General features: G+C 44.5%; 1 protein-coding gene across 1 annotated transcript; it reads right to left on the reverse strand.

Annotated features, from left to right (window-relative positions):
• Window positions 1–32: 32 nt before the first annotated feature.
• Window positions 33–11,267, reverse strand: ark2ca (arkadia (RNF111) C-terminal like ring finger ubiquitin ligase 2Ca). Its single transcript, XM_029168866.3, has 8 exons — window positions 11,080–11,267; window positions 5,185–5,485; window positions 4,970–5,095; window positions 4,742–4,871; window positions 4,492–4,596; window positions 4,261–4,356; window positions 4,069–4,169; window positions 33–3,651 (listed from the first exon to the last, which is right to left on the reverse strand). Exons 1-8 carry the CDS (start codon window positions 11,216–11,218, stop codon window positions 3,534–3,536), a joined length of 1,116 nt encoding a protein of 371 aa, XP_029024699.1. The 5' UTR covers window positions 11,219–11,267; the 3' UTR covers window positions 33–3,533.
• Window positions 11,268–12,742: the final 1,475 nt, after the last annotated feature.

The raw sequence follows: 12,742 nt of genomic DNA on the forward strand, positions 1-12,742 counted from the left end.
CTATTAAAAAAACAATGCATCTTAGGAGATAGTCAGTTTTATCAGATTTATTACAAAAAGAGCACATACAAAAGGATAATATACAAGCCATGAAATAAAATTAAAATAAAAAAAATCAACAGTTTGGGTTTAGCAATGCAACTCTTGAAATCATTATTATTATTAGTAGTAGTAATAATAAATAAAGTACAAAATTCCACCAAATGTGAATCTAACGTTTACCCATACAGTAATATGCTCATCCATTTCTTCATCAGCACACTCATCACATTAATGCGCTATTGCTTTAATATTAATGATAAATAGTTCTATTTTCAGATAAAATATCCTATATTGAAAATCATTGCGCAGTCACAGCTAAACAGCAGATTTTCATACGAGGATGGCGGCAGCCCTTTCACTGGCACTTTTTGGGATTTTTCTCTTCAGTTTGTTTTTCAGATTCAAGCAGCAAAAAAATCAATATTTTTTTTCCTGTTATATTCTTTGTATATATTTTCACCATATACTATTAAACCATTCAGACTATATTGAAACCTGAGAAAACATGCATTTCTAGAAAAAGGTTGTGCTTTAAAATCCTTGCTTTCCTTTTGGACTGTGAAAGGAAGCAGGACAGATTCTGAGAGGAGAGATGGACGGTGAAATAAGAGGAAGAAAGAGAAGGGAAACAAATAAAAAGAGAGGTTTATTGTAAAGCCCACAGTGAAACATGCCCCTTTAAAGTCTTACCCACAGTATCGTATGCTTAATTCTATGAACCTGGAGCTGTTTTGATCAGCCTGACTTGAAATTTTGAGGAAAATGGCTTTTTGTAGACACCTGCATATGTCCATCGTGCTTTCGTGAGCCATTCTTTTAGCTAATTATGCAACCAATAAGGCATGGTGGCTTCATGGATTGATTGGTTTCAGTGATGGAGATGTCTCGTAACACTTAAAGGGAGGCACTTGTTATGCTTACGTCTACAAACTATTCTGGAAAAAGAACTGAAGAGAAACTAAACTTAGAGATAGAGCAGAGGAACATGCTTCACAGACGATCATTGTTAAGACCCATAGTGCATTGTAAGAAGCGGAGCATAAGAACAAAAGCCAGAGGTCTTAGTGGTGATAGGAAACCATCTAAAAGTACCTTTTTTGCCAGTGAGAGGGTTCCCATTCGAACAAGTGAGTGCAAAACAAAATAAAAGCAAGAAATCACAAACTAAAACCAATTCACTTCATTGCAGTTTGTCCACTACATCACAGCATGGGGGATCCGAGAAATTGCATTGAACGGAATGTAACCAAGATCCACAGCACCACATGAGAGAGAGAGAGAGAGAGAGAGAGAGAGAGAGAGAGAGAGGGCTCAGTAGCTCAGCCTTGGACAGTAAACAGCACAGCCAGCTCATGGAGATCAAACAGCAGGGCAAGTTTTTTTTTCTTTTAACTCTAGTGATCCAAAAAGTACAACTGCATGCAAAGCATTCCCATTTAAAACAATGCAAAAATGAGGTAATAGTTTTTTTCATAGCATTTTTATGTTATTTCTAAATAAATAAATTATGATTCAGTCCCGAAAAACTATAAAATTAAATACATACCCACAATATCTACAGTTAGTAATAAATTATGATTGTTAAATACTTAAGGCATCTCAACTGACAACACCCTGTGTAAACTATGAAAACTTTATCACGGATGACTCCACTACAGGAGGAGGCAGGGTCAACACTGGCAGTGCACACGACAGGGACAAGTACTAGGGTCCTGAAGGAAACACACAGGCTGTGGAGCCGCGAAAAGAAGCCGACAACGTCTCCCTGCTGTCGCGTTGTCTCGTGTCTGTGTGCACCGTGAGCGCGAGGCTGCCTCCGTCGCACCACGTTCTACATGTTCTAGCAGTACAGCTTAGCAACCAGCATAGCAACCACGAGGGGAGGTCTGTCACACAAACACACGAGATCAATACGCGAGCTCCTCTCTCCACCGAAACACTGCATGAGTCTATACACAAAATAGAAGCCAACGCAAATGCAATACCGAGGGATAAACCTTTGTTGCTATATCTATTGTCACATGTGCTTATTCTTTAGGCAATAAGGTAAACATCAAACAGAGGATCCCATCGTCGCCGCCGGGGAGGACAGGGTGAACACATGCTACAGTCAGGGGAGCATCCGTTGGCACGGAGCTCATTTAGTTCTTGTTAATTAGTGTTGAGAAGATAGTCACAGCTCAGATTAACTAAGTCATGCACAGCCATCTCTGTACCTTTTCAAAATAAAGGACCACTACCAAAGCTGACAGCTCGAGTCAATGATGAAACATGCATTGTTTGCGCCCGCTGTTCCGCCACTGGCTCCGAGCCAGATGAAGACGCAGGCACAAGGGCAGCTAAATCTTCCTCCCACCTCGCTCTGCAGTGCACGATAGCTTTTTGTTTTTCATCCCTTTATTTTTTTTGGCTTCGTGTTGTACAAGCACCCCAGTGACCGTGCTATTAACTGAGTCCGGGTGTGGCCTCGAACCACCGGCTCGCACACATTTGCACTTGTTGGACACACACGCGACGGCTGTCGAGACACATTCTTTAAGTCACACGCAGCGGGGCAAAGCACACACACATCCACACACACACACACACACACATAGGTGAACCCACGCTCCAGGTTCAAGCTACACCATGACAAAATGCATTTTGGTAAAACACTTTCTATCTAGTTTTTTTTTTTTTAAATGTAGACACACTGACTTGATCATCGAGCTCGGTTTCCACGGCAGTGAAAGAGACCCACTCGCACGATGCCAAGCCAAAATAAATGTACAACTGGTATTGCAAAAATGTCAAAGCTGCATGATGGAATTAAAACACTGGGCTAGCTGGCATCTGCTCCCAAGAAGGCGCCAGTGCGCCAGAAATCACTTATTGGTTACTGCTACTCTACTACAACCACAAATGATCTTTAGGTAAACATCAGAGCATTTAGTTTATGTTAAGCTTTCTTAAGTTAAGCGTTCTTGTGTGGCAGAATATTCATTTTGATTGAAGTGTGTTTGAAAAGAGAGAAATATATATATATTTATATATGTGTGTATAGAAATAGTGAGAGAAAAGAGATAACGTAGCCAGCTTAGTGTGGGGGTTATAGGATTTCCACTCTCAGGACATTAGGTCATGGCTTTAAGGACATGCTACACAGCCCGAGGCTACCTACAGTACAACACCACAACAGCAACGGCACCCCACTTACAACCAGCAAGCTACAAGTAAACCCTGTGTACATGAGCGTGTGTGTGTGTTTGTATTTGTGTCTTCTGCTTCCAGAGAGATGTGCTTCTATATAAGGAGAGCCCTCTGCGGGCCTCTCATGGAGTTAGTTGCCCTGTCTTGGCTCAGTAAAGCATGAGTCAGAAGAGATGTCACATGAAATCTGGAGACATTTGGCAAAGCACCCAACAAAGGGGAGGGAGGGTCCGGCGAGCCGGGATGGAAGAAAGCAGGAACCACGAGAGAGTGATTGACAGAGGAGGGTGGGCTGAAGCTCATCAGCTGTCGGGGGTCAGCTGCGTTTCGATGTCAACCCGGCAGATCGGACACTTCCTGCTGGTGGCCAGCCATTGGTCCACGCAGCCCTGGTGGAAGAGGTGCATGCAAGGCAATCTCCTGCGGGACAGAGCGGGGAGAGGCACAAGGTCAATGCTGAGAACCTGCCCGCGGTTAATTCTGTTCCTTCCAGCCACGCAGCCATGTAGAGGTGATTTCTGCTGAGTAGTCGGGACACGCCTCTAAGACAGCTGGGAAACCAAATGCTGTAAACCGACCCGCCGTCATCCCTGAGGTTGTTTGTGCCCTGAGTTGGGCTCCCAGACTTTAAAGGCATGTCCAAGAGCGTCTCTTCAAAGAACTACTTTGATGTTTTGGGAAATATTTCATCTGTTACAGTGATAGTTAGGTGACAACATTGCTGCTCTTCATCAGCAATTTCCCAAAATATCTATTACATACATTATATAACTATTTCTTAAGGTTAGTTGTTATAAGCTAATAATAAATAGGGGGAGGGCATGAAGAATTCATTACCTGACATCTTCCCCGTCTTCCAGCATGGACAAACATATGGTGCATTTCTCATCCACATCTGTCTCCTCTTCCTCACCGATCTTCAGCTGCAGCGGCTTTCTCTGTTAGTAGGACACAGAGGGTAAACGTGGGGTCAACGGAGCCCAAAGGAATATTTCAGTGTTTTTTGTTAGCGTTTTATATGTGCTCCACCTTCTTGTATTTGTGTGGAAAGGTGAATCTTTCTATGGTTGTCTGCACGGCTCCTCTGCTGACGCTTCCCAGCCTGTCCTCCAGCTGCAGCAGCTCCTGGAAAGAAAGACGGGGACATGATTCTTAACTCATAAAAGATCTTGAGGCTCAAGTGCTGCTACGTTTGTATGTACGTCTGCAGTGTGGCGTTGAAGACATCAACCCGTATCTGGTATCCAGAGACATATTTACCTCGTAGCTCTCTCGCACAGCGGTGGCGTGCCTGGAGGGGTTTAGACTCTGCAGTGCCAGCAAGTGCAGCTGGGGGTATGGGTAGTTTCTGATTTCGTGCACAACCTAGCAAAAAGCGCAATAAAGCAGCGTTGATTCGTTGATGAATGCGATCCTTGGCTGACGCACTGCTAGAAACACTGGGTGCGGTGGGAAACTAAAAGCAGCTAAACAGTACAAGTCATGGGGACGACGGGTGTCTTGAACATACCACTTGTGCAGAGGACGTGTTCCTGGGGAAGTGGTGCATTCGAGGGGAGGCCAGGTAATGCTGATAGTGCTGTGGAAGCTGCTGGAGCTGGTAATGGTGGTGAGGAAGGCCGGCGTCCACACTGAGATCCCTGCAGGGAGACAAACAGGCGGCAAAGCTGACGCGGGCCGTCACCATGACGACGAGGACAGAGACAGAGACTCTCACGAGCCTGTGAGGGCGACTGACCAGTCGGTGCCTTCGGCCAGGTACCGCGGCTGCTGCGTCATGGGCTGGGGGACGTGGAGCGGAGGGGAGAACTCGTAGCCTGAACGCAGCCGGTGAGGGTTCAGGGGAAGTCGCTCCTGGGTTCTCCTTCAGTAACGGAGAATAGAAACCACGCTTGACTCACGCACAGGGCATTTGCTCGCGTGCATTCGCGCCCGCCTGTCCCGCATTCTCACCTGGGGTGCGGCAGGATCCTGCGATGCTGCGCTTCAAGAAGCTGCTGCTGGATGAGGTATTGCTGGTGTAAGGCCTGAGGTAGGAATGGAGGCCCCGGCACGTCCTGAAACTGGGGGGGTGCCGGCAAGGCAGTGAGGGGCGGGTGGTGTGCGGGGGGCAGGTGGGCGGCCAGGCCTGTCTGCGGAGGCTGGCTGGCGTGTCCCAGGGCGAACTCGGCGGACAGGGGCACCTGGGGGGCGCCCAGGTGAAAGTGTCGGCAGGAGGTAGCATGGCTGTGCTGATGCCTGGTGAAGTGCGCTCCTGCGGGAGATAAAGGCACGCGGTCAGGCACGCGGTCAGGCACGCGGTCGCTCGGCCCCGGACCACACGCACACACGCACGTTAAACAAGCAAGAAAGGGAGAACAGAAAATGGGACGGAGCTGACACAGGAAGAGATAAGACAAGACAGACACAACAGCAGATGGGTGACACAGACAGAGACCCCCTGTGGAGCGCCACTACACCCACTGACAGATTGCACCCCGGCGGCCTTCCTGTCCGCCCGCCACACAACGCACAGCAGCCAGTCGGACGGATGGATCTTCGCTAACAGCCTGGGAGGTTTCCGAGACGTTCTCCATCACAGAGAGTTGTCTGTGGCGAGTTAATCGGACACGTTTAGGGTTTTTTTTCTAACGTCTGCTGTTCAGAGAGACGCGTTCATCTCCAGACGAAGGCACCGAAGCAGCGGATTTTCTTCCTCCATCCCTCCCCCACCTTCCCTGTAAGAGGAGGGCACGTGAGAGCTCGTGGCCGTCCCACTGAATCACCTTGGTATTGAGTTGCACCAAACAATCAATACAAATTACTCCGAGCTCAGAGGGAGGAGGGCTGGAAGGATGGAGAGGAGGAGACAAGCGGTTAATTCTGATCCAGGAGGAGGACGAGCAAGTGGAAGATGGACGATGGACTGTGTCTACTGTAGCGTCAGCTTTTCAGGAAGATTAAAGATATTAGTTATTAGTGAGTTACTTTAGGAGGATGTCCTAGATGTGTAGCAAATATAGTCGATTCTCTTTTTGTGATGCTTCCAGGCACTAATAGTTTGATTTTTTTTTTCATAACTTAATGCTGGTTGTAACTTTACATGTGAGAGAAGGGACTATCATCCATCCCGTCACCCAACACTCCACCATAAAGCAACGTGCTTCTCCTTCACCTTTTAGTCATTGCCCTGTCGTCGCTTCGTCGCACATGACCTCGAGACGCGTAAAGGCAGCGGCCCTCGACAGCCATGAGCGAACCGAACGACACCTGGCTGCGGAAGTGGAGCAGAAACGGCAGAGCGATGGGCTGGTTTGGCAGAAGAGCATGTGGCGCTTCTGTGTGAAGCGCGTGACCTGATAAGACTGGAGTCTGTGTGGAGCTCGGAGTAAATACCAAATTTTTTTTAGTCTCTGGGCTCTTTTGCAGAATTCACTGACATTAATGTCTGACATAGTGCAAAGCTGCCAGCAGCTCCAATGCTGTTACAGACAGAAAACGCCTGAGTGGTGCAGAACAGACCCCCACCCCACACACACACACACACACACACACACACACACACACACACACACACACACACACACACACACACACACACACACACACACACACTCCCATCCATGTCTCCTCACCCCTGAGCTGCTGCTCAGGCGGCCCCTCCCCCGCGGTGTGGCTGCGGCAGTGTCCCACGGTGAGTGACAGCCCGTAAGCCCTGCCCACCTGCGACTGCAGCAGTCTGACATGGAACCTGTCTCCTCCACCCCCTCCTGCTGCTGCCATCACTACACATTCACAATCACGTCTCCCTTCCGACATAATCCTGTGCTGTCTATTCTGGTGGTCCTCCATCACCTGTCACTCAGAGCTGCTTGTGTTCGGTTTTTCACTGAAACCCATCACCACACCAACTGATACACACAGTAACAATCAGAGCTGAGGATAATCGAGTGAATTCAGTATCTGTATTGTACAGATGGACTAAATATTAGCATACAAGTGGCTGTAGATGGCACACGCATGCACACCAGTCACTGACCTTGATTCCCTGCATCCGTAAAATAAGAGAGTGGGTGGAAAGACAAATTAGTGATAATAATGTGGCCTTCACCAGTGGAAAAAACACATATATTATGGATGTTGCTGTATTTAAATGGGGGAAAGTTTCTGTTTCTCAGCCACACCTTATAAGGCTCTGGTAGCTAGAATGTGATGTTAAGTGGAGCCGGACAATAAAAATAAATGCTGAGGCTATTATAAAAATGGGCTTGTGCTGCATTTTGTGACCAATCAACCTCATAAAAACACAAAATGAGAGGAGAGAAAAACAAACCAAACTTCCTGTAATAAATAATTACAGACTGGAGCCTAATTGGGTTTAGTCATGTTGTTAAACGCTGCTAGAGGCCAAGAGCCATTAATTCCTAGATTACACATCCTCTTTGTGATTTAAGACGATTAAAATAATCACCACATTATGGTTAATTCAAATTAATTAATACTCATTAAAAAATAATTGGAAAAATACACATTTGCTTTTTGGCATAGAGATGCCTTAAGACAATGACACCTTTTTCTCATTTACGTAACTGACTAGAGACACAGGCAAGTGGAACTCCAGACCTCAGAGCTGCAGTAAAATTTTTTCCAGGTTTCTACCAATAAGCCAATGATCAGAGTTTCCAAAACTGTTGAATTGAATCAGTACAGGACTTTTGAAATATATCCCAGAGTTTGAAATATTTAAAATAAAAAAAAGCTTTGAATTGTCTTTCAGCAGACAATAGAGAAAGGTTGGAATTTATTGCAATATATAGAATGATTATGTTGGTTTCATGATTGATTTGTTTAATTTATGCAAAATAAGGTTTTTGCTGTTCTACTCCCCCCCCAAAAAACAATGATAAAATAATTGCCAGATTTTCAGCATCTGACTACAGCTGATTTGTTTTTGTCATTTAGCAAAACACATCAGTGAGCCTCACTGCTGAACTGACTGATGTTTTCTACCTTCATTGTTGTGCTTTAGATTTGTAACAACAATACAGTTCAGGCAAATGCCCTAAAATCACATTTTTAATCCACAGACATTATAGTGAGTAGATGTAACGCAACAACATAGAAAATCACCATCCTTTTACTGTAATAATGTGACATATAATCTTATAATATATTTTAAAATATTGCTTACAGGCCAAATTAAGTTCTTTATGGTAACATTAGATCTGTAGTATTTATTTTGCTGAACTAGGCAAGACTATAATTGGCTGTTTGTTTTCACACTCTCTGCACTGACGTGACTAAAATTGGTCATATGGAAGTCATAAAATTAAATATTCCATGTTTACTCAACACCAATGAACACCAATGAGTGGATGTGAGGCTGTTTTGCTTCATAAACAATAGTGCATGGATTAGGAGGGAATGACAGCGTGTAGCATTACATATCAATGCTGGTGTGTCTCACTGTAAACATGCTGGTTGCCATTGTAATGGACAGAAACCTTGCTTGCCCCTACTCCTAAGTAAGCAGAGCGGCAACTTTGAGACAGTCTGTTAAAGACAGCTGAGGAATGAGAGCACATATAGAGTGAGGGACCGTCTCAGTGACAGCACGTGTGGAGGGAGGCGGGGAGGAAAACATGGAAATCAGCAAAAAGCACACTGAAGGTTAGGAAGAAAACTACATTCTTTATTGGAAAATATTAGTATGTGTGGCACTGTGTGATAATAGTAATAATAATAATAATAATATTATACCTATATAACCATAATAACACCATGCAAATAAAGACCAAAGGCAAGGCCTGACCATGCTCTCTGTAGGGTTAACAGAACAGAAGCAGCATCCAATGAGTAGATGTGTATGCTTACAGCACATTTCAGTACAGCAGGGACATCTCTACACAAAGATTACATTGGAATCTGCTGTTCAATGTGGAAAAACAAAAGTATAAAATGACCATGCATTAGGATCTAATACAAAAACATAAGGTAGAAAACCACAACCAAAGAATAAAAAGACATTTTGATTCTAAAAGAAGTTCTACAGCAGTGCAGGATATACACATCCCTGTAAAATGGATAGCATTCTGGAGGTGTCTGAGGAAAGACTTGAGAGAGGGGCTGTGCATGATAGTGAATCAAAATCGGGATTTTTTTTGTCATGGCAGGATGGCTTAGACCAGAGTCTCACCATTTTATAGTGACTGAATCAATTGTGGGGACAAAGGCTTTCACACATGGATAGGATTATGACCAGCCATTCAGACACCACCGTAACAGGTGCAGTGGACCATCCAAGGTGAAAATAACGCCGACACAAAGTAACTGTGATTTCAGGGACGCAGCCAATTAGTGGATGTCAGGTGATCATACAAATGCTTTCTTGATATGAAAAGCTAGTACAATGCACCTTTGCAAAAAGGAGATGGAAACGATTTTTTGGAGGTTCGATTAAGCCTGGCTGTAATCGAATCGGGAAAGATCAAAATGTATCCACTTTACAGAAATTTACAGCAGAATGTAGCCTATCCACACTGAATGGGAGAATCACAATGACAGTCTGTAGTAAAGTATATCGCTACAATGGGTTATTCACTAAAGAGCAACATGACAGTTTAAATAAAGACAAACTGTTTTCTACAGAAGGTGTTATTCTTTAGTCTGTTACACAGAAGGATACGGTATGAGTGGGAACTCGGATTTAATGCCAATGTCGTCTTCAGATGGAAAGAGGAAATGAGGAAGAAGGGGTTCACAATACAGCTAGATGCAGAGAACAGGCAGAGGCTACGGCAGACAGCAGCAGATGATCGTTAGCTACACAATGGAGGGGGACAAAGGTCTGAGAAATGCGGAATGTAGAGCCAGCCTCGATACTATGGAACAGGAAAAAAGAACACAAATAAAAGCACAATGAAATCATTGGTGCTACTGCATGTAGTTTTAACAATGCACTTTAATTTACTAATAGCCTACTACTATTATTATTACATAATCAACACAGAGAGCCTACTGCAATGGAGGTGGATGATGTTATTGTTATTTTGTCCAAATCGCCTTTATGCTGTTCAGATCGTCACCGCTGGAGCACCTGCAGCGTAATTTGCAGGATTCATTTACCGGAGTCATTTTACGGTTTTAGGGCAAAACGCCACCATTTTAAAAGACCATTTACAAAAGCCAGACATGACCTACTGTAGTAGTAACGGTGCCTGTCTTAATGCAAGGAGCGCTGACTGCGTGTAAGTGATGGGGTTCAGAGTAAAATGAGCGCAGGAAATCAACAGACTCGATGCCAGTTGCGCACAAAGGGACAAACAACCCTTGTTCTGTTGTCAGATTCAGACACAGCTGCCTGCTCGGCCACGTTACCGACAAACCCCGGACGGTGCCGCGGATATTATTACCCAAAGCTCGGTTGGCGGCCGTGGCCGTTACGAAGCTACCGGGTCCGTGCACGGGAGCAGCTAGTTAGCGGCGAGAGCACGGGATCGATGCAATAACGCACGTAAACGCGAACCGCACCGCGCCGCTAGCACAGCGGAGGATAAAAGGAGAAGCGAAGCGGGGCGACCATTTGACAGCTGCGGCTCCCGGTGCTGGAAACAGCCCCCCCACAAACACACGGACACAAATACAGACGGGGCTCGCGTTAGCTTGGTGGTTATCAGTCACACGAGGAACAGTTTAACAGGGGAACGTGTGCGCGACGTTCCAGTTAGCAACGCGGCTAATGTTATCTACGCTGGCTTGCGGTTTTGCTAGCAGGTGTCAGCTCTGTTTACATCATCTTTGGACGCTTCAAAGATGAAACGCAGATGCATTTGTTAGGGTTAGGATAAAAAGACATGTAGCTAGTCATACCTCTATTTCTAACTGAGCCGAAGACCGGGAGAACCAGATATCCAACATGTACTAACACCATCCTGGGTCCTTCTTTGTTGTGTGGGCAGCCAGCGAGACAGATGGTCCATGGAAATGATCCCCTCCAGTCCCAGCACATTCAAACGGACAGGATGCGTTGCCTGCGCACACACTCCCTGTCGACCAATCACTGAGCTTCGTCGACTGGGATCCTGTAACTGTGACACCTGGGTCCACCAATAGGATTGGCGCAGGGGCGGGGACGTCTGTGTTTTGGTGACGAGTGATCCACCAGCCCAGATAAGGTTCTTGGTAGCCCAGGGCTCAAATAAGTAGAATGCTCATCACTCATACTTCTGCTAAAATAAAATTTTAAATAAACAGGAATATAAACGATGCATCAAACGTCTTCTATCTTTAACGCGTTGTCTCTTACTTGTAAGATCTTGTGTCAATGATTTTTATGTGGATTTTCCTACCTAATCACAGTCACTTTTTGTTTATCTCTACTAATAAAAGTACTACTTACAAGTCAAAGTACTCAACTAAAGCAATAAATCTAATCTCTTCGATAAATGTGCAAGTCTAGATTTCCCTCAACCCTAGATATTTTATTATTTAGTTAGAAAACAGGATTTATTATATAACAGGAGTTATTACTAAATTTCATTTTGGATATTATTAAAATATAGCTCATCTTATTTGTGTCTTTTTACCTCATCTATTACACAACAAAACAAATAGTAGGTTATAGTTCAGGGTTATTCTGCAGGACTGTTTAATTAGAAGCATCCAATAAAAGACATTTATTCATTCATATTTAATTGTCATTAGCATCGGTTTTTGTAAAGAAATGCTTCCTAAGCATATGTCATACAATTTTCCTTTGCTGCAAATATGCTGAAAACTGTGGCCAAATGTCCTTCTGCCTTTAGTGCTAAGCCTGAAGGATGAAGGAACAGATGGACATGGGGAGGCTAAGGGGTCACAAAACTCTCAGTTCCATATGTCCTTGTCTTCCAATTCCCACCATCCAGTGCTTAAAGCCTGTGGTGCCAAACAAAGAGTCTTTCACAATGGTTTACTACTAGTGTAGGTGAAAACCACTAAAATCAGTTTCTGACACATGTGGCAAAACTATATAGCATATAAAAATGACAGAATAAATGAATGATTCATTGTGAGTGTATAGTGCATCTGCAGATTTTTTTAAAGCCCTGAGTAATTAGTGGTTCTAAGCATTATTTTTGTTGGTGTAAAACTGCTGGAGGAAGGCACCAGCGCATTCACTGCTCTGTGAGGCCAACACTGCCCTGTAAAAATTAGCATACAGCTGAAGATCTGCCCCGAGGGTGAAAAGAAATGGCTAAAGAGCTTCTTTGGTTTTAAAAGAAGGGCTCCTCAGACTGCATTGCTTCACTCCCTCATTGTCTTCTTCTTGTGAACTCCGTACGTCCCCCTAGCGGCAGATGTCACAGCATGACCTGTGACCCATCATGCCACTTTTGTGGGTGAGGGTGAAGTTGTTTTGTTCATGGTTATACACACTTGTCTAGACTGTTCAGCCAAAGGACAGAGGAGAACAATTAGATTAAGAACTGAATTTAACCTATTATGGCAATTATTCCCACTCCTAGGCAATGTAACATAAAACATTGTTTTG

Source organism: Betta splendens, chromosome 12 (genome assembly GCF_900634795.4).
Source record: "Betta splendens chromosome 12, fBetSpl5.4, whole genome shotgun sequence".
Lineage (NCBI taxonomy): Eukaryota > Metazoa > Chordata > Actinopteri > Anabantiformes > Osphronemidae > Betta > Betta splendens.